At 27.2% G+C, this 25,984-nt stretch overlaps 7 protein-coding genes across 14 annotated transcripts; 6 read left to right on the top strand and 1 right to left on the bottom strand.

Moving 5' to 3' along the window:
- Positions 1 to 1,043: 1,043 nt before the first annotated feature.
- On the top strand, positions 1,044 to 4,347 carry LOC106789810 (dentin sialophosphoprotein-like). Of its 3 annotated transcripts, none has more exons than XM_014754314.1 (5): positions 1,044 to 1,141; positions 1,317 to 1,438; positions 1,590 to 1,772; positions 1,847 to 2,857; positions 3,023 to 4,347. In XM_014754314.1, exons 2-5 carry the CDS (start codon positions 1,336 to 1,338, stop codon positions 4,291 to 4,293), a joined length of 2,568 nt encoding a protein of 855 aa, XP_014609800.1. In that variant the 5' UTR covers positions 1,044 to 1,141; positions 1,317 to 1,335; the 3' UTR covers positions 4,294 to 4,347. The 3 variants fall into 3 exon arrangements, with proteins under 3 accessions (XP_014609800.1, XP_014609802.1, XP_014609799.1); XM_014754316.1 differs by having other exon boundaries at positions 1,847 to 2,892; positions 3,058 to 4,347; XM_014754313.1 differs by having other exon boundaries at positions 1,847 to 4,347.
- A 618-nt stretch (positions 4,348 to 4,965) lies between these two features.
- Positions 4,966 to 6,746, top strand: LOC106789806 (E3 ubiquitin-protein ligase RNF4-like). Its single transcript, XM_014754306.1, has 3 exons — positions 4,966 to 5,309; positions 5,951 to 6,120; positions 6,255 to 6,746. The coding sequence occupies exons 2-3, from the start codon at positions 5,969 to 5,971 to the stop codon at positions 6,655 to 6,657; spliced, it is 555 nt and encodes a 184-aa protein (XP_014609792.1). The 5' UTR covers positions 4,966 to 5,309; positions 5,951 to 5,968; the 3' UTR covers positions 6,658 to 6,746.
- A 517-nt stretch (positions 6,747 to 7,263) lies between these two features.
- Positions 7,264 to 10,614, top strand: LOC106789805 (E3 ubiquitin-protein ligase MARCH8). 3 transcript variants are annotated; one of them, XM_014754305.1, is made up of 6 exons: positions 7,264 to 7,749; positions 8,568 to 8,867; positions 9,164 to 9,255; positions 9,373 to 9,553; positions 9,676 to 9,941; positions 10,046 to 10,614. In XM_014754305.1, exons 2-6 carry the CDS (start codon positions 8,751 to 8,753, stop codon positions 10,305 to 10,307), a joined length of 918 nt encoding a protein of 305 aa, XP_014609791.1. In that variant the 5' UTR covers positions 7,264 to 7,749; positions 8,568 to 8,750; the 3' UTR covers positions 10,308 to 10,614. The 3 variants fall into 3 exon arrangements, with proteins under 3 accessions (XP_014609791.1, XP_014609790.1, XP_014609789.1); XM_014754304.1 differs by having other exon boundaries at positions 7,264 to 7,967; XM_014754303.1 differs by having other exon boundaries at positions 7,264 to 8,093.
- A 650-nt stretch (positions 10,615 to 11,264) lies between these two features.
- Positions 11,265 to 16,713, top strand: LOC106789801 (ATP-dependent RNA helicase WM6). Of its 2 annotated transcripts, XM_014754297.1 has the most exons (11): positions 11,265 to 11,354; positions 12,028 to 12,245; positions 12,643 to 12,863; positions 13,151 to 13,334; positions 13,423 to 13,541; positions 15,295 to 15,426; positions 15,509 to 15,655; positions 15,734 to 15,871; positions 15,967 to 16,084; positions 16,189 to 16,240; positions 16,326 to 16,713. In XM_014754297.1, exons 2-10 carry the CDS (start codon positions 12,044 to 12,046, stop codon positions 16,200 to 16,202), a joined length of 1,275 nt encoding a protein of 424 aa, XP_014609783.1. In that variant the 5' UTR covers positions 11,265 to 11,354; positions 12,028 to 12,043; the 3' UTR covers positions 16,203 to 16,240; positions 16,326 to 16,713. The 2 variants fall into 2 exon arrangements, with proteins under 2 accessions (XP_014609783.1, XP_014609782.1); XM_014754296.1 differs by lacking the exon at positions 16,326 to 16,713 and having other exon boundaries at positions 11,288 to 11,354; positions 12,029 to 12,245.
- A 1,316-nt stretch (positions 16,714 to 18,029) lies between these two features.
- Positions 18,030 to 19,058, bottom strand: LOC106789802 (U6 snRNA-associated Sm-like protein LSm4). The gene is made up of 5 exons (XM_014754299.1): positions 18,939 to 19,058; positions 18,816 to 18,857; positions 18,641 to 18,739; positions 18,206 to 18,383; positions 18,030 to 18,130 (listed from the first exon to the last, which is right to left on the bottom strand). The coding sequence occupies exons 1-5, from the start codon at positions 18,939 to 18,941 to the stop codon at positions 18,033 to 18,035; spliced, it is 420 nt and encodes a 139-aa protein (XP_014609785.1). The 5' UTR covers positions 18,942 to 19,058; the 3' UTR covers positions 18,030 to 18,032.
- Positions 19,059 to 19,258: 200 nt separating this feature from the next.
- On the top strand, positions 19,259 to 21,607 carry LOC106789808 (GTPase Era, mitochondrial). Of its 3 annotated transcripts, XR_001382034.1 has the most exons (5): positions 19,259 to 19,636; positions 19,959 to 20,393; positions 20,463 to 20,706; positions 21,340 to 21,451; positions 21,543 to 21,607. XR_001382034.1 is itself a non-coding variant. In XM_014754310.1 (4 exons), exons 1-4 carry the CDS (start codon positions 19,406 to 19,408, stop codon positions 21,387 to 21,389), a joined length of 960 nt encoding a protein of 319 aa, XP_014609796.1. In that variant the 5' UTR covers positions 19,259 to 19,405; the 3' UTR covers positions 21,390 to 21,498. The 3 variants fall into 3 exon arrangements, 2 of the variants coding, with proteins under 2 accessions (XP_014609796.1, XP_014609795.1); XM_014754310.1 differs by lacking the exon at positions 21,543 to 21,607 and having other exon boundaries at positions 21,340 to 21,498; XM_014754309.1 differs by lacking the exons at positions 21,340 to 21,451; positions 21,543 to 21,607 and having other exon boundaries at positions 20,463 to 20,958.
- LOC106789807 (ribosome biogenesis protein WDR12 homolog) lies at positions 21,595 to 25,262 on the top strand. The gene is made up of 9 exons (XM_014754308.1): positions 21,595 to 21,753; positions 21,895 to 21,980; positions 22,351 to 22,561; positions 22,649 to 22,789; positions 23,249 to 23,424; positions 23,846 to 23,916; positions 24,013 to 24,259; positions 24,386 to 24,518; positions 24,600 to 25,262. The coding sequence occupies exons 1-9, from the start codon at positions 21,713 to 21,715 to the stop codon at positions 24,736 to 24,738; spliced, it is 1,245 nt and encodes a 414-aa protein (XP_014609794.1). The 5' UTR covers positions 21,595 to 21,712; the 3' UTR covers positions 24,739 to 25,262.
- Positions 25,263 to 25,984: the final 722 nt, after the last annotated feature.

Below are 25,984 nucleotides of genomic sequence, written 5' to 3'. Positions count from 1 at the left end.
CTTTATCTTACCTCCACACTTCTTCATTCAACACCCTTCCAGGAAACGTCTACCGGATGGATTGCAAAATCCCAACCCACGTCGCTACACACGGGAAGTTCGATGTTCCGTGCTCGTTAAGATTCAACTCGTCGCAAGACTTTGTATTTCTAATATCTTAAAGAGATAAATCCCTTTACAACGTCCCTTCCTTCCTTCCTTCCTTCCTTCCTTTCTTCAATCTCCATTTTGCAAAATTTCATTTGCAAGATCGAGACCCAAAATTTTAATTATATATATATATACATATATAAAATGTATATATATATATATATATATACATTTTAGAAATGATAAGACTAAAAGCGCTAATTCTTTCGCTGACAATACTGTGACCCTATGTTATATTTTTCCACGTTAGAAATTTTCGGCATTAATTTGATTTTGAAAAATTTTGTCGACGATTTTTATATTCGAAGAAAATATTATTTTTAACATTTTTTTTTTTATTTCTTCTATGTTTTATATATATGTAAATACACGTGTATTGTTTTATTCTTCTTTTTCAAAAAAAAAATAAACAATTTTTAAGCGTGAACTAGTGTCGCCATCTTACAAGAGAAATATAAATTCGCAGAATGAAATGTGTTGCAAGTTTATTTACTCTGTCGATAAATTATCATAGGATGGTAGATAAAAAAGAAATCTATCAAAGAAACTTTTTATTTTCACCAATAGATGGCAATAGCTACTACCATAGTGTAGCGGCAAGAATCAGGAACTAGAATACTATTGGTTTGAACTCTGATCACCACTACTATTTTTATGTAACATTTATTTATTTATAAACTATTACAGAACAAAACGAAAACAAGAACAAAAACGGATAACAAAAATGCGTTGAGGATTAATACGTTGTGGAGCGAATAAGTGCAACTTCTTGACTAACTAATTTATTTTCTAACAACGAAAGAAGAAAGTCTTTGTAACTACGGAAACCTTAACGTTCCCATAGAAACGCTGTTAGCTATGATAGAGTGCTAGCGCTCAAGTAGTTTGCCAAAATAGAAAAACAATTCTTCGTGACATTGAATGATAGTAACAACACAATAATTAATATTTTTTTTTCTACTCGTATTAATAGTGAAAAAATAAATATATGGTAACGAATTTATTTAATATTTTAAGTATATCTGAAATATAATTTTTGCGTAAAGAATTTTCGATTAAAATTTCTTATTAACCTTATAACCTTTCATTTTACTAACATCAAATTTATATGATACGTCTTTATAACAATATGATATTAATATGTAATAATAATTTTTTTACTTAAGATCACAAATATACTGAGATATGGCTAAGAGAAAAAGTATCAACAAACGCCTATCTAGATACAGTCATAGATCCAGTGCAGGATCTGGCTTTCTGAATCCAAATTCAGAATCACTTGAGGAAGGTAAATACTTTGTAAATTGATACATTTAATAAAATAGATAATGCTCTTCCTCTACTTATTATTGTTTTCTTTTTGCGTACAATCATTTAAACATAAATTGGTTTGTGTTAAATAATTTATCTTAAACCATTTAAATTATTTTCCATTTTAGAAGAACCTTTTTGGTGGAATAAGTTGTCGAACACTACCGCATCACATTCCAAAGAATACAGTGCATTTAACGATACAAGCAAATATCTACACGCCGATTCACATATTCAATCAGTTGGTGGAAATCATCAATGGTGGAAAGTACTAGAAACATCAGATTCTTCACAGAGTGAAGGACGCATAGGTAAAATATAAATAAATTAAGATAAGAAAATAAATTTACAATATTATTTCAACTTTAATATTCTATTCATGTAGAAGCTGCTCAACAAGAGATTCAAAATAAATATATTACATCTGATACGGATGAAGAGGAAACCGATCTACCATTGCGAAAAAGGAAAATTCAAATACGTAAAAAACCTAACGAAAACATAAGTAATATATTTAAAAAAGCTTTGGATGATTCAAAAAGTTTAGAGTCATCCGAATCAAATTTGCCACAAAATTCTATTACAAAGCATACGAATGATACACCACCACCTAGTAAAAAATCATTACAAGAATTAGATCATACAAAAAAACAAACAAGTGAAATTAAGGATACTAGTAATAAAAGCACTGATCAAAGTGATATCTCAAATAAAATCTTAAAACCTAAGCACAATATTTTTAGGAAAAAATTAAAAAATAAGAGTTATAATGCGTTTGAAAATCTATTCGAAGCAAATGATGATTCAGATAATAAATCAGAAAAAATTGAAACGTCCTCTTCAAATTCTTCTGCTAAATTAATGGACAAAAAGAACACGTCGAAAAAAGATGTTTTGGACAAATCAAAAAAAGAAAAATCCAAACTGTCATCTTCAGGAGCAACTGTGTTTAAAACATCCATCACAAATCCGGAAACTTTAAATTATAACGATAATGATTTAATTCCTCAAAATCGTAGTAATTCTAGCTTTAGTCTTTTAAGTAGCAGTGAGAAGAGTAGCCATTTACAATTAATACCTAAACTTACACATGATCATTCAAATAAAAGTACATCCAAAAATATTTCTACAAATCAAAAAGAATCTTCTATAGTAGAAAAAATTGTAGATACAACAATGCATTCTACCACTCCTACAAAAGTTCGTAATTCTGCCACAAACAAAATAATTGAAAGTCGCGAAATTGGAAATAAAAACGAAACGTCGTTAGCAAGTGTGAGACATATAAATACTCCGAATAAAAGTAAAATGGAGGATAGTATAAATTTAAGAATAAATAATTCTAATTTAAGAAAAAATATCAACGCATCGCAACGTGAAAGTATCGATGAAAGAAATTTGACAGACAGAATTATTGACAAGAGTGCTAAGTTTGAAACAATATCTACCGACATGGCATCAAAAAATTTTACAAATTTATCTAATTCTAGATCTACCGAAATCAATGATATTGAAAGAAAAAGAATGTCATCCAGTTTATCGTCCGATATCGATGAAAGAAATTTGGCAGACAGAATTATTGACAAGAGTGCTAAGTTTGAAACAATATCTACCGACATGGCATCAACAAATTTTACAAATTTATCTAATTCTAGATCTACCGAAATCAATGATATTGAAAGAAAAAGAATGTCATCCAGTTTATCGCCCGAGTCAAACATAAAAAATAATACGCGCGATCGAAGTTTAACAAAAAATAATTCAATGAATATTACTGAAAAAGGTGTTATTTCTCCAGAAAATCAAATGCATACAATAAACAGTGATAATAAGTCATGGCACACAGCCAATGTAATAAAAGATATAAGTAAAAATGAAACATTAAAAAAAAACATATCTACATTACAGAAAACAAGTATTCACAATATTTCTAACAAGAATGAAGAAAATCTATTAAAAGCTAATAATAAAACGTTAGTAAAGGACTTAGATATGAATGCAGTTAGCTTGAAACAAATATCTTCAAGAATAATGGATGTTGTCGATGATCCTGACGATAAACAAAATGCAAACTACATAGATTATCCTAATCGTGAAATATCAGATATAATTAATACCGATCGCCAGAAAAAGATTAATGAATACTTTACTTCAACGACTTCCAAATTAATTTCTCCGATCAATGCAAGACAATCTAAACATCTTCAAAGTCTGAGTAATACTAAGGAAAATGAAAAAATCAAGAAAAAGAAAGAAGTGGCTAAGAAACCGAAGATACATATTAGTAAATTTCTTGATACACAATTTGCCACAGAAAAAAATCCGTCATTAAAAAAAAAACAAATATTAGAAAAAATACAAGAACTCCGAAATATGGAAACAAACAAATCAAAAACAAAGAAAATTATTGATAAAGCTTATATAGTTAACGGAAAAGTGTATAAAAGACCGAAACTTCCACGTCCACAAACTTGGGTGACCAATCGTCTTTATCAATTCCTTTGGAAAATAATGAAACCAAAATACGAATTATTTACAAGAGTGCGTTCTGAAAAATTTGTGCAAGAACTATCCGATGTTGTATCCATTATTACTAAGGCAAAAAAGTACGAAGACTATGAAACTCTATTAAATAATTTAATGGAAAACATGGCTACTGAAGGGATTATTCGTACAGCCAATGATTTTTATGATTTTTGTCATAATTATCTTCCTTATGATTTTCGCGTTAAAGTAGTACCTATGTTAATACCTGGTAAAGGTAGGAATATACCGTATGATCCAAAAACCCTGAATGAACCAATACTTAAGATTATGCATAGAGTTAAATGAAAAAAAATGTTAATAATATAATATCATTAGTATAACATATATTGTATTATTCTAAAGTACATATTTGTAATTTTGTTTTCTTATATATAATATTAATTTTCTAATTTCTTATAAGTTTGTAATTCAATCATTTTTTATATAATAAAATATCTATTTTCAAATATTAATACTAACCTATCTTATTATTTTATCATCTAATATATAATTCTATTTACGTCTAATCCTCTTCTGATACTCTTAATAATATTACTACCTATGAATAGAAAAAATCTGAAAAGATTTATTATTAAACAAGAATCAATGAAAATTAACAATCACCAATGAAACTTAAATAAAAAAAAAATGTTATAAAAATAAATATATAATTGATATATTAAACAAATACCAAAAATTTGTTAACACCCATACACACAAACGTATATTAATACATTCAGAAACAAAAACTACATTATTCGACTACGATAAAACAGAGACCAACTTTAAAATATTACAAACGTGTGTACATCCTGTTCAACAAGGCGTCTTTACATATTATGATAGAAAATGCAACCAATTAAATGTTACCATTGTTAAACAAGTTTGAAGATGGTAACAGGAGTGAATACCCCTCCCCCTAGCTAGTAATAAACTAGATTTCACTGGGCATTAGTCCCCATTCCGAAATTACTATATAAGACAATTCATGACTATTGGCAACCCGTATTAACGAATTTTGCTTTAAGCACAAAAAGAAGAAATTGACATTAAAATACAGTAATTTATACAGTTGAACATCAACCAAGTAAGATAAAGTTTATAGTAAGGGAAGTTAAAGTAAAATGCATTTTTAAGAAAAGCTTCGTGGTGCATTTCTTTCCCTCAAAGTATTTCTGTTATACATGTAATTAATCCCATAAATAAATCAAAGTTGGTCAAAGTAACTTCGAGTAATTCTCAAATCTTATCATCAGTTAAGGACAATTTAAAATTTACAGTTAGTAGAGATTATTCAAATTTAAGTGAAGTTAATAATAAAGGTAAATAATAACAAAAATTAACTTTTATAAAATATTAGTATTATTTTTGTCGTATATAGAAGCATAATAAAATTAACTTTTGTTAGCTTTCCATTTTTTCATATTCACGTATGGTTTCTAATCTCTTAATTATATTGTATATATATGCTTTAATCGTGTAACTGCTTTTTTTTTGATCGACTAAATTTGGAATTTACGGTTGTGTTATTGTGTTCATTGAAAGTAATAAAATAAAACGTTTAAATATATTTCTTTATGATAAATTTACAATTAATATCAGATATAATGTACATAGTTCCTCTTTAACACAATTTCTTAATAAATAATTTACTAAAAGAACACCTTTTGATACCTATACGTTTAAGTATATATTTTGTTTACGTTTATCTAAAAAAAAGAAATACTAATCGTCGTTAAATTAACATTTTGTAAATATGTAAGTTTTAATAAAGGGTTAGAGTATATTATTTACATAATTACTTTTAAAAAAAATATCAATTATTTTGAATTATTATATTCTTACTGATCAGTGATACCTAATATAAATTTTATATTGTCATTTCATTTATTATTCAACAGTCATAACACATTACTTTTCTTGTTAAATAATCTTATATAATTTTAATTTTAATTATTTTCAGAGATATATACTGTTTAAAATGGCATCAACTTGGAATAACAGAATAACTTCTCATGAAGGAGAAGAGATTATTGACTTTATTGATTTAACAGATGAATCATACTGCCATGGATCACAATCATATAGATTTAGATTAAACGAAGAGCAGGCATCATTAGTCTCAACTGTTATGTAAATATTTTTTCTTTTCCGCAATAAGATAAATATATGTAAACATTAGTTAGTAAAATAATTATACAAAACATAATTGTAAATTTTACTTTCTTATTATTTTTAATGAATTAATTTTATATTTATTTTGTTAGTGATTCTTTAGCTGCGACTATATCACTTACTACATATAATAATCATACTAATAGAAGAAGGATTAGAAATGATAATGTAAGACAAGCTGCAGCTTCCAACAGAAATAGAACTAATACTAATGCGAATATAATTGAAGAACCAGAAGAAATTTATCTAGATGATACTGTTTCACCTAGCAAGAGCGGTCCTTGGTGTATTAATGACTCTTGTACTCTTGAACCTACTACGTTAACTTGTGCTATATGTCTTGAAGAATTAAAAGCCAAATGCAAGCCCACGACAACATGTTGTGGACATATATTTTGTGAAAAATGTTTGTTAAAAGTAATTAATGAAAAAAAAAAGTGTCCTACATGTCAATCAAAAATCTCTAAAAAGTCATGTATAAGGCTTTACTTTTAATTACATTATTAATTATTTAAGATTGGTTTAACGCATGAAAACAAAGTTTAGTAATTACATTAAAAAATTGGATTTTCTAATTATTCTTTCTTTATATTTTGTAGTAACTATTTTTTTCTTTATTTAACTTGAAAACAAAATTTGATAATTGCACTGAAGAACTCTCTCTCTCTCTCTTTCGATTTCATTTTAATTATTCTTTATTTATATTTTAAAGTAAGTATTTTTTCTATATGATTATCTTTTATCAATAATAATATTCTGAAAACAAATCTTAAATAAACATAAGAATAATTCTTTTCATTTCTTCATATACAGATTAAGATTGTTTCTGGTTTTTTTTCATTTGATGAATATAAAATAATTATAGTTATCGTCTTATACTTACTTTTTTATAAGATCACAATACGATTTCAAAAGAAAATTTAATGAATATATTTTTATTTATAACTTACGTAAATTATAGTTCATATATAAGCCACTTATTTATTATATCACTTATTATTCATTAGTCGTACAAAATTTTATTGATGTTATAAGCTCATTATTAAGGAAATATATTTTAATACTTTTACTATAACAGACATCTAATTACTTTACGTAAAATGCAATTGACATATTCGAAAACATGGATATGCATATATGCCAATACTATAGATATTGTATGTATATGGGATCTCGTGTACGGCTACTGTAGTTGTCCAATGTATGTCAATTGCATTTTATGTAGAGCAACGAAGCAAAAGAGAAAATATTGTAAATATAGAGTTAATCGTTTAAGATTTAAAAAGTTTCACAAATTCAATAGATTGTGTTGAAATTTGTATTTCGCGCGTAACAATCTCTACGTCCGAAATGTAAACCATTGATTGGAGTATTCAACATTCGATGTGCACTCGAGAAAATGGATTGGTTAATTCTATTTAAGCCACGCCTACTTCAGTGTTATGACAGCGCATGATAAAAATGAAGTATAAACTTTGTCAAAGAGAAAAACTAGGAATTTGCCATGCAGTCGGTATTCGGTTTTATGTTAAACATTGACGCGGTTCGAGAAGTGCGTTCAAAAAGTGAACGGTGATAAATATTCATGTAAATAAACAAATAATTTCGTATAAAGGAATTTAAACTAAAGAACGCTAATTAATCCACTGCATCGAAATCAAGTATATACAGTACTCACTACGCCGTGTCATTGACTTGGAACGAAGTGTCAAAATCGCTCGAGTCCATCTTCATCTTTGCCGACATTTAACCATAACAAAAATCATCGGCCCGTCCATTCGTAGTAACATATGTAACAGAGAAAAGTTTAGTTGATTTGGAAATTCGACTTTTCATTCTACCATTTTATATATATGTGTATATATTTATACACATATATACATATTAAAAAATAACTGTTTTCATAACGATTGACAAAGGAATGAAAAGATGTATGTGACGCCAGTGCTGTGTTTTCTTTTTGCTATGATATTGCATATAACAAGTACCTCTTTGCAGTATTATCTTTACAAAAACATCGGATTTACTCTCTTGATAATATTATCGAAATTCGCTCAACATATTAGTTTACTTAAATATTGTGATACTAATAAAATAAAGAACAAATTATGATAGCTATCGGTGTATCGCGATTGTTATTGAATGCGTTACGAACATATTAATTATATCTCGTAAAATAGTAGTTTATATGGCTGATTTGTACATTACATAAACAAATGATATATAATAATACATTTTTCTATTATATTTTAATTTCATGTCAAAGAAGATTTCTCTTAAGTGAATAATAACATGAAATGCAACACATTTATTTAATTCTTGTTCATTATTTAATTAAAATCTAAAGATTATTTTTGTAAATTATTTATAAGTGACAATACTAAAAATCAAAAATATGATTCTAGGTTGGTTTCCATATATTCCAATTAAATACAACATAAAGATACAAACAGTGTTGTTTAATACCATTCATTTCTCGGAATATATTTCATCATGACATTACACAAAGAGTGCAAAACAACATTCAAAAAGATGTATCAGATAAAAGTCTTTTTTCACTGATCACAACATATTGAGATTGGATAGTGATGCCTATTCATCAGATCAATGTTAATCCGCCTGACTGGCAACCACCTTTATCTCTTGGTCCTTCCACAAATAATAGTCCTGCTGGAGGAGAAGGACTACCAGAATGGACTCCACGAGTATGTTAATTTTCATTAAAAATATAAATAATAATAATAAAAAGTATGTATATATAAACCACTCATTTGCCAAATCGATTAACTCCATGTAACAAAATGTGGACAAAATTTATAACGTAATATACATTGTCCTATCATTTATTTTTGATTGATGTGTTGTTAAGATTAATTATTATGGAAATTTATTTTAATTATAAAAACTTAAGCATCAATTGCGTGTGTGTGTGTGTTTTGACATTAAAATTTACATAAAATAAAAATTCTAATTTGTACTATATGTATTATTTTTCTTTTAGGAATCAGCATATGCCACTGTTGTCACAATTATACCAGAGCATTGTCATTCATCTGTAAGCACATTATCTTCAAGCAATCATGATATTTGTCGGTAGGTATATTACATTAGAATTAATTTTTCTTTCTATTTATACGCCGTCGCATTTAAAAATTAATAATACGTATATGTATCTACTATCTTTTTATTGATATATTAATTTTTATTTAGAATCTGCCATTGCGAGGGTGAAGAAGGTGCTCCATTGTTAGCACCATGTTATTGCAGTGGTAGCTTACGTTACGTACACCAAGCATGTCTACAACAATGGATAAAAGCATCAGATACTCGTGCTTGTGAATTATGCAAATTCACGTTTGTCATGCATGCTAAAACAAAACCATTTTATGAGGTAACAACCTTAAACATTGATATATTGTTGTAGCAATAATAAATTTAATCTATCATTAAATAATTAATATAATTATCAACATGTGATTATTTGATTTGATTTATAATTTCTTTTTTCTTTAGTGGGAAAAATTAGAAATGTCTGCTTTGGAGGTGCGTAAATTATGGTTAACAGTGATTTTCCACGGATTAGCTGCACTTTGTGTAGCTTGGTCCTTATACGTACTTGTCGAACGTTCGGTGGAGGAAGCTCGACGTGGATTTCTAGACTGGTCTTTTTGGACTAAACTAATTGTTGTTGTAATAGGTTCTACTGGAGGTATAGTTTTTATGTATATTCAATTCAGGACATATATTACATTATGCAGAAAGTGGCGAGCATTTAACAGGTACATTTTATTAATATTTTATCCGTAAATGATTTACTTTAATGTTTATTAATGTCAAGATCAATATATATGTCGCTAAGACATTTATTTTCTTTACTGCATAGAGTGATATTTATTCAAAATGCTCCGGAGAAAGTGGTGCTTCCTCCTTCACCTACAGATTCTTTAAGAGAAATGTCATTGCCTCTAAAGGATCCAACTGCCTCCATGCCAGAGCTCAATCGTACCCTATTGCCCCGTACTATAGATCCTCCATGTGCCTCACAGATGGTAAAACCAGAATGTGTTGCATCTTCACAGAGACATGATGCCCAATTGAAACTTTATGTCTTTGATAAATTGTCTTCTTCTGAAGACAATCTATAATAAACTGAAAAATGATAAACGAATGCTAACTACATAAATGTAATTAGCCAAGTTTAATTTACGTATAAATGAATGGGTGAAGTGGTGATTTTAGAATATATTACGATTTCGAAAATTGAAATTCCCTTTTCGAAACCGACAAGTATCCGCCCCTGTGAAGCACCTTTATTTGGAACTTAGTACTTCAGTGCTTAAATTGAAAATGGGATAGCTGAAAGTGTTCGGTTAAAATGCTGACATTTTTCTTCGACGATTGTGTACATAATTATTGTATCTGTGATGTTATTAAATAAACTTTACCATATTTAAACAATATGACTACTACTCCTGTCTCCTTTTTACAAATTTTCATTGATAAGTAATTATAACTATCTATGTGATTGTTTTATAAAAGTAATTATATATTATACAATAAAATAACGCACATGCATAAAAGTAACAAAAATAAATATTCTTATGTTAGATATCACAATTAGATCTAATTTGTGAAATATTTCATTTTCTATATTATTATTACAATAAATATTTAATAATTATAACAGTAGCAGCATTCAAATTCATGAATTTGTATATTCTGACAATATATAAGTATCTGATTTATTTTGATCAATATATCTATTAATTGTAAAATTAGAAAACACGTATCCATGTTACGCAATAAAGAAATACGAAATCAAAAATAATTCTCATATAATAATATCGCAAGCAACATGAAGTTTGCTACGTATGAAAACCCTGTTTTTAAAATGAAAAAATATAAATAATTTGGAAATAGACAAAATAAAAAGTAAAAATACATCTGTAAGAAACATATCGATATAAAATTTAAAAAATATCAACTATAAATATATTTATATTCAATCTTCAAATTTAATTGATGCTATTGTTCAGATTAATGCAATAAATGCTCAACAGAGTGCATTGACGATGCAACACTAGCGCTCATATAAACAACGAGCAAACAATAAAAACCTTTCTACAAGATTTGGTCTTCCTACTTTCAGGCATTGCAAAATCGACGTTTGAACCGTTAACTCTAGTTGTGAGGTAAGTCAGTTAAACGTAATCCAAATAATTTAAACAAATAAAAGGCAATCGCTATGTAAATTAGATCAATTCATGAAATAATATATTTGAGCTTTTATTTGAAAGCAATCATTTATTTTATGTAGTTCTATTATATGAAGAAAACTAACATCGTAAATTCTACCGCGAGGCAAACGACGCCACAAAGAACGCGTGCTAAAACAACCAGTCCACTTTTGTTTCATTTCATTTTATTTCACTTTTTACGTATAGCAAAACTTTCGTTTTTATTAAAAGCGTACAATCAATTTATTTCTAACGCGATGATTAGTTTATTTTTTTTACTTTAACTGAACAAAAATGTTTTATATTAACAAGATGGCGGTTGCCGTTACGTGTACAATTCCATTGAAAATCGTTAATACTCTCTCTCTATCACTACATATATATATATATAATTATTATTATTATTATTATTATTATTATTATATCTATATATATATTTATTTAATATTAAATATTTTTTTATTTATAATATCCTAAACATTTTGATACTTATTAATGAATATTACATTAGCTCAAAATAAATTTTGAGGAAATTCAATTTTTAAATATTTTATCTAAACTCATAAACTCTAATATTTTCGATGATATCAATTGCATTAAGATAAAATAATTTTATCATTATCTTTAGGTTTTAGCATTTTAATATGGCTGATAATGACGATCTTTTGGATTATGAAGATGAGGAACAAACTGAGCAAGTAGTTGATGGAAGTGGAGATGTTCCAGCCAAGAAAGAAGTTAAAGGCACATATGTGTCTATTCACAGCAGTGGTTTCAGAGATTTTCTTCTTAAACCAGAAATATTAAGAGCTATTGTTGATTGTGGATTTGAACATCCTTCTGAAGGTAGTTAATACATTTTACATGAGTAACATTGTTTAAATGTTAATGGATGTTTTCTCTTATTAAGTCACCGGAAAATTCGTATTGATTTTTCAGAATATTCAATAGCAAAACTTTTATGTATCTGTTATCATTAATATGTAAGATTTAGTTAATTCATTTTTTTTTTTAAACAATTCTAATAAATTCAGACATGCTCAGTTGCTATCTATTGAAAATTGGCACAAACTTTCCGGAAAATCCAATACAATTTAATTATTTGACAATATAATGTGATGATATTTGATAGGGACAACAGATTAATGTAATGAATGATTTATCATATCTGATACAATGTAGAATTTTTTTTGTTCATTATTATACGATTGAACGCATTTGTAAACTATAAATGTTTTTACAGTACAACATGAATGTATTCCTCAAGCTGTACTCGGTATGGATATTCTATGTCAAGCAAAATCTGGTATGGGAAAAACTGCTGTATTTGTATTAGCCACATTACAACAATTAGAATTAACAGAGAACCAAGTCTATGTCTTAGTAATGTGCCATACAAGAGAACTTGCTTTCCAAATTAGCAAGGAATATGAGAGGTTCAGCAAATATATGCCTTATGTAAAGGTATGTTAGAAAGTATTTTGTTAATTAATAATATTTAAAAAAAAAAAACAATCATGTTTTGCCACTCATCTCATAAAAAATTGAATATTTAATTTCTAAATGAAGGATCTTCAAATGATGTAAAGCACATCTTAGTAATAATGATGACACTATTTCTCACCACTACCCACTACTGATGAAGATTCTTTGAAATTATATTTTGTAACTTCATAAATAATCACAATCTTAGATTAAATTAATTTTTTGTCCATAGAATACAATAATGCATTTTCAATTTTTAAAAATAGGTAGCAGTGTTCTTTGGAGGATTACCAATTCAAAAAGATGAAGAAGTTTTAAAGAATACTTGCCCACATATTGTAGTAGGCACACCAGGTCGTATTCTTGCCCTTGTTCGGAATAAAAAGTTAAACCTTAAACATTTGAAACACTTCATACTTGATGAATGTGACAAAATGTTGGAATTGTTAGGTAAATTAAAAAAACGTTTGATTATTTTTGCTCTTCTTGTTCTCATGCTTAGTTATATGAATAACTTTTGTCTTGTTTTTAATTATAGATATGCGCAGAGATGTACAGGAGATATTCAGGAGCACACCACATGGTAAACAAGTCATGATGTTCAGCGCTACGCTATCCAAAGACATCCGTCCTGTCTGCAAGAAATTTATGCAAGATGTAATTACACCTTCCTCTTCACTTCGATCTTCAATTGCTTCTACTTCGTTGGCCTTATATTCACACCCAGGACAAAGATCAAACTGTGTTACAAATATCGTTGAAGGCGCACCCGCGGGTTAGGCTAGTTAAACATCAATCGGAAGAAATGATACAGAATTCAGTATTGAAAAAGCCCCTCGATATCTCTTGACATCAGTACACTCATAATCTACAATATGAGCGTAACAACTTCACGCTCCAATGTTCTGTTGTTTCCTGCTCAACAATGTCTACATATTTTAAAGGGTAGAACCCTTTTCGTACTTCCCTCTTAAGTCGATCAAGACAGCTCAAAAGCACTTTAAAAAAAAAAGCCCGGTTTAGTTCTGATGTCATTTAAAAATTCTTTAACTTTATGCTACGCATTCAAATTATTGTTCTATAAGATATTTTTTGTCTATAAAAGTCAGAGGAAAACAATAGGGAATAATAGGATGGGTGAAGGGAGATACTCAGCATCAAATAAGGGTGGATCGCTAGGGAGGGTGAAAGTTTCTTACAAATATTAGAGCTGCATTGAAAATAATTAAAAACGAAATACATAAATAAAAATTGGGTGGGGGGTGAAGAAGACATCAAGACAACCTGAAGAGAGAAGAACGCAAGAAAGAAGATGCAAGAGGATTTGTGGGAATGGGGTTTAGTTAGGAACAAACAACTATTGCGTAGCATATAATATATTCGTGGTCATATAATCATTATTAAAAAAATAATTTGTCTTGTCTCGCGAGAGGATGAAGTTCTGTACGCGTTTAATCTCATATTCTGGGGTTATATCGGAATACGATCGATTGATAGGACTAACAAAACTATCTACAATGGAAGTGTCAATCATTGACCGTGATGAGAAGTCAGAGAAATCTCGTATATCATGATTTATGAGCATACTCTTTATTTCACGACTGTGAACATAACTCCTTGTATAAGTCGCGATGTTAGAAAATATCGAAGGCTTTGGGCTTTATGATATATGAACATGCTCACAATCAAATAATCAAGGCCAATTCTGGGCATCTTTTCAATGTACCAGAAATTTGGCAGAAGAGGTTTGGCATCGAGTGGCCAGCGGATATGGCTGAACACATTCATGGGTGCGCCATCTTAGTTCTCTTGGGGTGACTGCTTGCTGAGTTTTCATTGTTGGCACTACCCAGAGGTGGAAGTCGCCGAACCGTATGTAACCAATATGCATAATCTGAACAACGAAGTGTGCAGATCTTGGAACTAAAAAAATGGAAGTCTCATGAGGCTTTCATGTGCTGTGTCTTTTTTTTCTAAATAATGATAGGAAGAAAACAAACTTTTCCATTGAGGGAAAAGAAAATTCCACTTACACTATATATCTACTTGTGCTTCATAGAATTTTGTTTTAAGAAAACATTTATCCGATCGTTCATTTAATATTTGATAAACAGGTTTTGTTTCGTATTTCAAACATTCTAAATGCATAGAAACAAATTGTGTTACCTTCTCTGTCTTTTATTTATTTTCTTTATAAATTTTTTTGTTTTCGTTAACAAACCAATTACTACTCCTTATATTTTGTTTTAATTTTTCAAAATAAAGGTATGAAATAATTAAAGAAAAATAAAAGAAGAAACAATTTGATGATAATGTTAAAAAATTAATCGTTATAGAGTCTGAAATTAATTCAGGCATTTTAATCATTAAAATGGGATAAAATTAATTTACAAAACCATTCTTTGCGCAGCCCATGGAAGTCTATGTTGATGACGAAGCAAAGCTAACATTACACGGCCTCCAACAACATTACGTGAAACTTAAAGAAAACGAGAAAAACAAGAAGCTTTTCGAATTATTAGATGTACTTGAATTCAATCAGGTTTGTCTATGAAAATAATATTCTGCATATGTGCAAATTATTTTTTATGTACGAAATCAATTAATATTTAATTACTTTATAGGTTGTAATATTCGTTAAATCAGTACAAAGATGCATGGCTCTGGCACAACTACTAACAGAACAAAATTTTCCTGCAATTGGAATTCATAGAGGAATGACCCAAGAAGAACGTTTATCAAGATACCAACAATTCAAAGATTTTCAAAAAGTATGTTATTTAATCATATTTAATATGGGCTATATCGTGAGATATTCTTTATATAATAAGAAAAATTGTTCTCTTTAGCGAATTTTAGTAGCTACTAATTTATTTGGACGAGGGATGGATATTGAACGTGTTAATATCGTATTTAATTACGACATGCCCGAAGATTCTGATACGTACCTTCACAGAGTAGCGCGAGCAGGACGTTTTGGTACAAAGGTAAAATACATATATTTATTTGTGTTTATACTTTAAATTTATCGATTTGTTTTATAATATTATAATATAATAACTTATTTCATTACTTTTTATAGGGTCTTGCCATCACGTTAGTAAGCGATGAAAATGATGCCAAAATATTAAATGACGTACAGGAAAGATTTGACGTAAACATTACAGAATTGCCAGATGAAATAGATCTTGCATCATATAGTAAGTTTCATGAATATATCTACACATTTTTCTAGATATCTATAAATCGTAAAAATATGTATTATATATACATTTATATTAATGTAATTGTGTTAATATTACAGTTGAAGGACGATAAATTAGATCTCGATGCAAATCAAGTTTAAGCTTTATTAGGTATGTGTTATTATAATCAATAAGTTAGATATTTATTTTAAGAATGAGATCTTATAATGATGTTTGATTGTAATTTTCTATTTAGATTTCATATAGTAAAACTTCTTACTATTACTGTAGAATCAAGAACAATTACTCAAATGAGTAGACTAAACAGGGATAAAAGTATATATATACTTTTTGCAATGTATCTGGATCATTGTGCACTCAAGATTTATTTATAATACACAATTTATTTTTCTTGATAAACCAAAAGTTTGATATACTATACGTATAAGTGTATAATTACACTATCATAAATGTTTTTTTTTTAAATCACACAATAAAATATCCAAATGTTGGGGTAAATATCATCGTAATTCTATTCTACGTTTAAATATTAAATATTATGTATAGTAGCTATAATAATCACGTAAATTTAATCACTCTAATAGATGTAAATGATACAAATAAATTTGTTTTCTTTTTTAAAAGGCTTCAGTTTTATTATATTAAACTTGCCTGTCAATTAACGAAGAAAACATATTTTAAACGTTTTGTGAAAAAAAGAAGATTGTAATAATTAATAAATTTTATAAATATTTAAGCTAATAATATTATTGCAATTTATAACCGTGTTAGTACTATTAGTATATAAACCATTCAATTACAAAATTGAGATTTACTTCCCAAAACAGAAAAAGTACAAATTATATATGAACCATTATATTTAAAAGTGGTATGAATTCGTTTATTCATAGATTGAGATATTTAAAGATTTGCATTTAATTTATTTGAAAAATATTGTTAAACGTGAATAAATTCGTGTAATATTTTTTAAAATACGAACTTATATAAAATATTGATATGTAATAATAATGAATAAAATTATTAAAAAAAAGTAAATAGTGTTTTTTAGTTACAAATAGACTTGCCACTTTCTGAATTATCAAATTATTAAAAAAAAAAACAAATATAATAAAGCAACTAATGCATATATATCATTTCATTGATATTTAAATTTGATTTTTCCTTTATAACTTACTAGGGGAATACTTCAATTTCCTATTACCGATTCAATTCATTTTCATCGCTTGTGTAAACTATATCTAGACTTCTTAACAAGTGTAATTTGTAATTGTGTCATGCAGACAATTGCGAGAAAATCGAGTTTGAAAAATTAAACAAATTTAAGGCTTGTTTATATACTCTATGTTTCATTTTCCCAAGAAACTAGTGGTTAAACAGATAAACGTTCAGTTTTAAAGAGGATATTGCTCTTCTATTACGCTTGTACTTCATATTTTGTCCATATTTGAGAATATAATATTTAAATACAAAGAATTAATTTTTTATTAATAAAACTTTCCCAAACTTCTAGTAGTGAAGTTTAATCGTTTTCATTTGTAAACAGCTTATATCGCATAAAAGCATATAAATATTTAGAATTAATATTAAAAAGAGGAAATAACAGTTTCTACAATATATTTTTGGTTGTTTTCTGAGTTGTAATAAAATCTAACATGATAAATAAGCAGCTCATTTGTCAAATCGATTAATTTCATGAAACAACAAAAAGCAGAGAAAATTTATGAAGTTATATACATCGTTATATCATTTATTATTTAATAGCGGTACAAAAGGTTTTTCCTTAAACTCATTATTAATAAAAATAAATTTGAAATATGAAAAATTAAGCATCAATTAAATTCTTTGTTATTAAAATATAATGAAATTCTACAAGTGAAATTAATCGTTTTGACCTACGAATGGCTCAAATAAAAATCAATTGTAAGAGAAAAGAAACTCATTATTATTTAATACGTGGTTTATTTTGAGCTTTATTTCCCCCCTGATTACCACTTCCCCGACCCAATGGAGCTGAACCTCTACCACCACGTCCAAAAGTACCTAAACCAATATATTTGTCTAATATTATATTTATGAATATAAATAATTAAATGTTCACTTAATAGATCATCATACCTCTACCACCTCCTCTTCCTCTCTGATTTTGTCCTCTTCCTTTCATTTCCCCACGTCCCCTTGATTTCATTTGTACATCTTCTTTAACCATATCTATTACTTCATCTGGTATTCTGAGATATTTAATAGTACTTCCACGAATATAACATTCTGGCATTCTCCAAAATTTGTCACCATCCTATTATATACGTTTTATTATATATATTTTTATTATAACGTAAAAAATATACATGACACAAAAAATGTTAGAAATAGATTCCTTATATGCAGAGAAAAAAAAGAAGTTATGTTAATATTGGTATTAAAATGTTCAATTTCTAAATTATATAACTTTCAAGTGTGATCTTAATTTATTCTTAAATACGTTGCAAATTATTGTTACACCCTGTACATAATGAAAGAAAAATAATTGTTATTTTAAAATATTCATCTTACCCTAGATGTACAAATGACTTCTCTAAGATTTATATTCATCCAATTATCACAACTAACTAAATGGCCATTGTAAGTTTCTCCATTTTTTAATTCAACTAACTATAAAAGAATAATAATATTTATTAAAATATATCATTTATAACAAATTTGTTATTTGAAGAGGTTATAGCATTACCATAGGATGGTTTTGTGCAGTTCTTAATAACGATAATGGTAACTAGAAATAAATTATTATTGAATTAGTTTAACATATGTATATAATAAATAATAATTAATTAAACAATACGAATTGTTTTACCATGATTAAACGATAAATATCACTATCCCGCCTTTTTATATTATTATTAGCGAGTGAATATAATAATACTTTGTTGATCCCATGAGTGTTAAAATGACAATAAGTCAGGTTATAAAAAGAACATGGCGAATACGCAATAGAAATTTGAATTGATACAATAATTAAAATAATATATTGAATATATCATAGAATATGAAATTTATTATAATTTCTCATTAAAGATTTAACGTGAAATATATTTATTTTTTATAACTTTGATCATAATGTAAAATATTTGATGTAAAAATATATGAAATATAAAAATACATAGAAACCAACCCATAATTTTATAGAACTAACTTTAAGTGACTAAACTCACTACAAATTATAACAGATTTGTTGTCTTTATTGAAAGGAACAGTATTTATTTTTACCATTTTATTGGTATTTTTTATTGATATTATTGTTTTTTAACGTATGATACAATTATGTTGTGCATTATTCAAAAGCGTATAATACAAAAAACATACTGTCTAACACGACAGTTTACTTTAAAGGCTATTTTTTGTCAACAAAACCAATCTGAAGAACATATATTAACACCTGAAACCAATTTTACATCTATACGAAGAGAAAATACTTCATTTCTAAGAATTGCAATAATTGGTGCACCAAATGCTGGAAAAAGCACCCTTATAAATAGCCTTGTAAATAGATCTGTAAGTATTTGTAATTATTGTTAACCCTTTGCGGTCCAAATAACTCCACATTATTTTAAGTGTTTTATTTTAATTGTACTTAAGAAAACAGTTAATTGATGAAAACTAATATAAATAATTATTTTTAGTATTATATTTTTCCAAAATAGTATTGGAAGTGTATTGTTTACATTGAACACATGTGCGTTGTTTGTCCAAAAAGAGTTAAACCTTGTAATTAAAAAATGTTGAGTCTCATTCACTAAATGAGTGTAAAGTTTAAGAGTATGTAGTCATAGATGTTATAAAACATCATAGTTAATAGTAAGAAATTATGTTCCAGATATGTCCTACTTCGTCAAAAGTTCATACAACTCAAACAAAATGTGATGCAGTATATTCATCAGAAAATACGCAACTTGTTTTTGTTGATACTCCTGGTCTTGTAACAAAACATGAACAAAATAGATATAAATTAAGTAGCAGCTTTCAGGATGACCCAAAGGCCTCCGCTAACATAGCAGATATTATTGGAGTTGTACACGATGTATCGAACAGGCATACTAGAAATAAGTTACATAGCAATATTCTTGATTTATTGAAATCTCTACAATCTGAAATACCTACGATACTAATTATAAATAAAATTGATAGAATAAAAGATAAACATACACTATTGGAGGTTATTAGAATATTAACAAATAAAAACTGTTGGCCAAATTTCTCTGATGTATTTTTAATATCTGCACTAACTTCTGATGGTATAAATAATTTAAAAGTATGTATATTTTAAATATTTAATTAATTTTCATTATGCTTTTATACTTAACACTATTATTTATTACAGGAGTATTTAATGTATTCTGCAAAATCTAAAAATTGGCAATATAACGAAGAAACTTATACAGATCAATCAATAGAAACAATCGTAAAACAAACAGTACGTGCTAAACTATTGGACTTTCTACCTAATGAAATTCCTTACTTGTCACATTTGACATTAGAATATTTGCAAAAATCTTCAGAAGGAGGAATAATTGCTTCTGTTATAGTAGAAAATTCTAGTAAAAAAAAGACTTCCATTATAATTGGTAAAAATGCTGAACGTATTAAACTTATTGCACAAGCATGTGAAAAAGAACTACAATATGCACTTCGTGCACCTGTAAAATTAATAATATGTAGTAAAACAAAAAAATAAACCTAATATTTCTTCTATTATGTTTGTTTTTATGATATAAATTATTTGTACAAAACTTCTTCTTATTGTAAGTATCTTACAAATTCTAAATCTAATTATAAGTTCTTATGGATAATTGTATATATGTTTATACATTTAATAATTATTAAATAAATTTAGTATATGATGAAATAAAAATATGGTAGTAATTGATTTACTTTTTGCTTTTCGGATACAGAATTAGGCTATATTGTCTTACGTGTATTAATAGAATAAAAACCTAAAGAAATAGGAAAAGTCAAAATATTAAGTTACTAACAAAAATAATACGTATTAATTATTATAAATTTCTTTATTTTTATATATTTTATATAAATGTAAAATCACGCGTTTAAATTTATTTTCATTGCAACGGTAAATAAAGATTTGATCTAAAGTAAATATAGAATTCAATTGAAAAGTGCATCTGCGAATTAGACGATTTATATGTCAGGCTATTCTATCACTTGATTTTATGATTAACATTGTTTGCTTTTTGTTACAGGTGATCATCGTTGGAATAAACATCAACCTTATTTGAGTGACTTTTACTAGAGTTTTTTAAATGACTGCATTTTTAAATAATTGTATATATGCATTTCTGAAGGCACACACATGTTTGTAAACTAAAAATTTAATATAATTATTTACAATTCTTTTACATAGTATATCATATACTTTCAAGAAGAATTCTGTATTTTTTAATAGTTTGTATTGTCATCGCGTTAAGTATATACTAGCGCCCACTGGTGATCAGGTTATGCGAAAAGTGGACTTGTGATATTCTATGTACTTTTGTATTCTTTGGATGTACGAAAAGATCGGCTTTTATAAAACGCACGTTTCCAGAACCGAAGTTTGGTTTTAACGAGGTTATAATGGCTAATATTAATATAAGATTAATTACCAAACAGCAACAGTAAGTTGTTTTAATTTTCTTTATTGTTAAAATATATTCATATTTTGAGGTTATGTTTTATATATATTTGTATATATATATGTTTACTTATTTATTTTAGTATAATAATTAATAAGATTTTGTATTCATATTTGCTTGTAGATATGCTGTTCCAGATTATCCTTTATCAGTATTTACATCTATTACAACAAATGAATTAAATAATCTTGTAAATGAGCTCATAAAAGGTTAATCCAATGTTTTTATATCATTTATAATTTTTAAATAGATATAGTAATTCCTTCATTTATGTGAGTAATTAGTTCTACGAAAAGAGTGCGTAAATGGAACCATGAAAAATCATTTTAAAAAATAATCTGTTCCACGTTCTCAAATATGTATGTAGCTCTTACCCCAAGAAAGATAAATAACTTTACTCAATTAAGAAATTAATTACACTGTGTTATCCAAAAATGTATGTATTTACATAACACATTGGGATAACATGAGGGTTCTGGTAACTCAGTTTGTTAAAATGAATTCACACATAAATGAAGGAATTAATACATATATATATATATATAAATTTATTTTTAAATTAATTTACATAATTTGTAGAGTCTCGTCAATTGGATAAGGAGATAGATTTTGATTTCCTAATCTCATCACAGTTCTTACGTACTACATTATCTGAACATATATCTGAAAAGGATCTTTCTACTGAACAAGTAATAGATATAGAGTATATTGAAAAACATCAACCACCAGAGCCACAGGACTGTCTTATTCATGATGATTGGGTTTCTGCAGTAGCTGTATGCGACAAATGGTTAATATTAAAATATTTATTTGTGAGATTTCATAGATCTTTTTATCAGATGAAATATCATTAATTTCATTATTTGTTTTTTTATAGGATATTAACAGGTTGTTACGATAACACATTACACATATGGACATCTAAAGCAAAACATCAACTTGTGATACCTGGACATACATCTGCTATCAAAGCCGTAGCATGGGTATCTTTGAATGAAACAAATGGAAAATTTGTTAGGTAAAGTAATTATGAAAAATCTAAGTTATATGAGCTGTTCGTAGGCCAAAGCGATTAACTCTACTTTTAGAATTAAACAAATTTTTATTATTGAAACACTTGTGTGTGTGTGTGTGTGATCAATACTTAATTTTTTATATTTAAAATAAAATTCCTTAGCCCTTTCACCTTGGGACACTTATGACAAAAAATGACCACTATGGATAAAATCCATTTCTGATCAGTCGACACTAGCATACAGAATGCTATGATATAGAATTGTATTAGCGAAAGGTTTAATAATTAGACAACATTGTTAAGTAAGACTATTTTTTATGACCGATTAATAGTAAATGATATGATAATAGATATTACTTTATCAATTTTGTTTAATTTTTTATTATGTGGAATTAATCAATTTGGCAAATGTATGGCTCACATATGCATACGATAATAACATGTTTTTTATTATAAGTATAGTGCATCACACGATCAGACAGCAATAATATGGGATTGGAATATCAAAACCAATTCTGTAGATTGTATCCATGTATGCAAAGGACACGAACGAGGATTAGAAGCAATTGGTGTGAATTATGATAAATCATTAATGGCAACAGGATCATGGGATACGATGCTGAAAATTTGGTCTACCTGTAAGCATTATTTTCTTTACTTTTCTTTTGTATAATATTATTCAATACGAGATGAAAATAATTACTGAAGATAGCTGAAATGATAAAACAAAAAGAAAATGAATCTAGAAAAATATATTGTTAGAAAATTTATTAGATTTAATGTAACAAATTGACTGCTATGTCAGTTACTAGCAACTAGAGTTTGTTTCTTCGATGAAACCAGGTGGTTATCAGTGATTGGAGTGTCTCAAATGTTTAAATGATTAAAATATTATATATTGTATTAGAGAGAAAAATTAATTATGATCTATTGTATTATTTTGTTGTGACCATCTGGAAGCATCATGTAAATTCGATGTGGCAGTCAATGTGTTAATTATTTCTTTAGGATAATTTATAACACAATCGAATATATTAATTATTTGTCAATATATATCAGCTTCACAAGATGAAACAGAAGATGGCGAACCTAATGCAAAAAAATTAAAATCAGACCATGGAAAAACAAGAGTAAGTAATATATTATAATAAAAATGAAGCTTGATGTTATATATTAAGTATATATATATATATATAATGTAATTAAAATGTAACTATTAATTATAGGTACCTAAAAGAACAATGAAAGGCCACAAGGAAGCTATCAGTGGTATTACATGGTCAGATAAAACAGAACTTATAACGTCATCGTGGGATCACACTGTGAAAATATGGGATTCTGAATTAGGTGGAATGAAGCATGAAATAATGGGAAATAAAAGCTTTTTTGATCTTGATTACTCAGAATTATCTCGGACTGTTATAACGGCGTCTGCTGATAAACATGTTAGACTATATGATCCCAGATCAACAGGTATGTAACTTTTCAATAGTCTAATTCTGTACTACATAGAAATATAATTTTAAATAATAAGTTTATATCACCTAAAATTGATTTTATGATTTATTAGTCACTATTATTTTCATGGAATTTTTACAGAAGGAGCAGTTGTAAAAGCTATGTTTACTTCACATACACAATGGGTACAAACTGTTCGCTGGTCAACAGTAGATCATCATTTATTCCTTTCAGGAGCATGTGATAACGAAGTAAAACTTTGGGATACTAGAAGGTACATCTATCTTATAATATTGATATTTCTTTAATTGCAGTACAAATTAAATCATGATTATTAATATATATATGTTTACAGTCCTAAAGCACCCCTATTCGATCTTTCTGGACATGAAGATAAGGTTTTATGTTGTAACTGGTCCAATCCAAAGTTTATAGTATCAGGCGGTGCTGATAATACTGTAAGGATATTTAAATCAAAACAATTCGTGCATTGATTGTACTTTTATCTTGTACAATTTTAAATGTATGAAAATATTCTACATTTTTGTAAAATTTATAAATATATATACATATATATATATACATATATATGCATATATACATATATATAGAAATAATTTTTTTTATTTATTTGTTCAACAAATACTCGGTGCAATGTATAAAGTCAAAGTTCTTGAGTTTCCCTGTTAAATATTTTCATATTTTATGATCGTATTTACGGTCATAATTTATAAGCATATATTCGTTAAAAGAAAAAGTAGTTAAAGAACGTTGTACAAAAAGAAAAAGATAATGGAATTTATAGTTGGGCTATTTATTCTGTAATGTTATAAAATCGCTAATGAAAATGATGTAACTTTTATGATGATGTATTACCAGGAGAAATTTTTGAGCGCAAACTTCTTTTATTGCACATAAACCATCCAAAATATGTAATTAAAATGATATCATTGTAAATGTTGAAAATGATAAGATAACTGCTTGTGTATTTCGTAGTTAAAATATCGAAGTACGGCTTGAAAACTTTCGGAAGTTGTTTAACCGTATTAAATAAATTTACTGACAATTAATATACAGTGAGTGTCCCTTAAAATCATACACCGTTACATTTACTAGACTTTTGCTTGAAAACTATTGATATAATGTATTTAGGATGAAGAAAATTTAAAAATAAATACATTAGTATATTTTAATTAAATATCAATTAACGAGTTTAACTTGAAAGCATTATTTATAAGGAATGAATTCAACAAATACGAAAATAATTTACAGGAAATACACCTACATTATAAAATCGTACACATTGATATAACAGAAGAAAAAATCCGAGATTTTCATGTCTAACAATTAATAGATGGTCATCCTTTGTTTTTCCTGTTATTTAAATGTTTTTTAGTATCAGTTTAATAACAATTAAAGTAATACAAAGTATATTTGTTTAAAAATGACATATCTATCTATTGTATTCATATTTTTTTAGATGCAAATTTTCGAATTAAAATATCATTACCTAGTAGAAACGTTAAAAAAATATGTATTTTAGTATTAAACAATCGAAAATATTAATAAAATACATTAGAATGTTCGATGTATTTTAAATAATTATTAATTCATCGAAAAAAGTTTCAACGTGTACGATTTTAAAGTGCAGGTGTTTTCTTTATATTATTTTCGTATTAATTTTTAATTCACTTGTTATAAATAATCCTTTCAAGTTAAACTCATTATATAAATATGTAA

This window comes from Polistes canadensis, unplaced genomic scaffold, assembly GCF_001313835.1.
Source record: "Polistes canadensis isolate GaletaPanama2010 unplaced genomic scaffold, ASM131383v1 scaffold_204, whole genome shotgun sequence".
In the NCBI taxonomy this organism is placed as follows: Eukaryota; Metazoa; Arthropoda; class Insecta; order Hymenoptera; family Vespidae; genus Polistes; species Polistes canadensis.
This window is presented reverse-complemented; position numbering and strand designations above follow the sequence as displayed.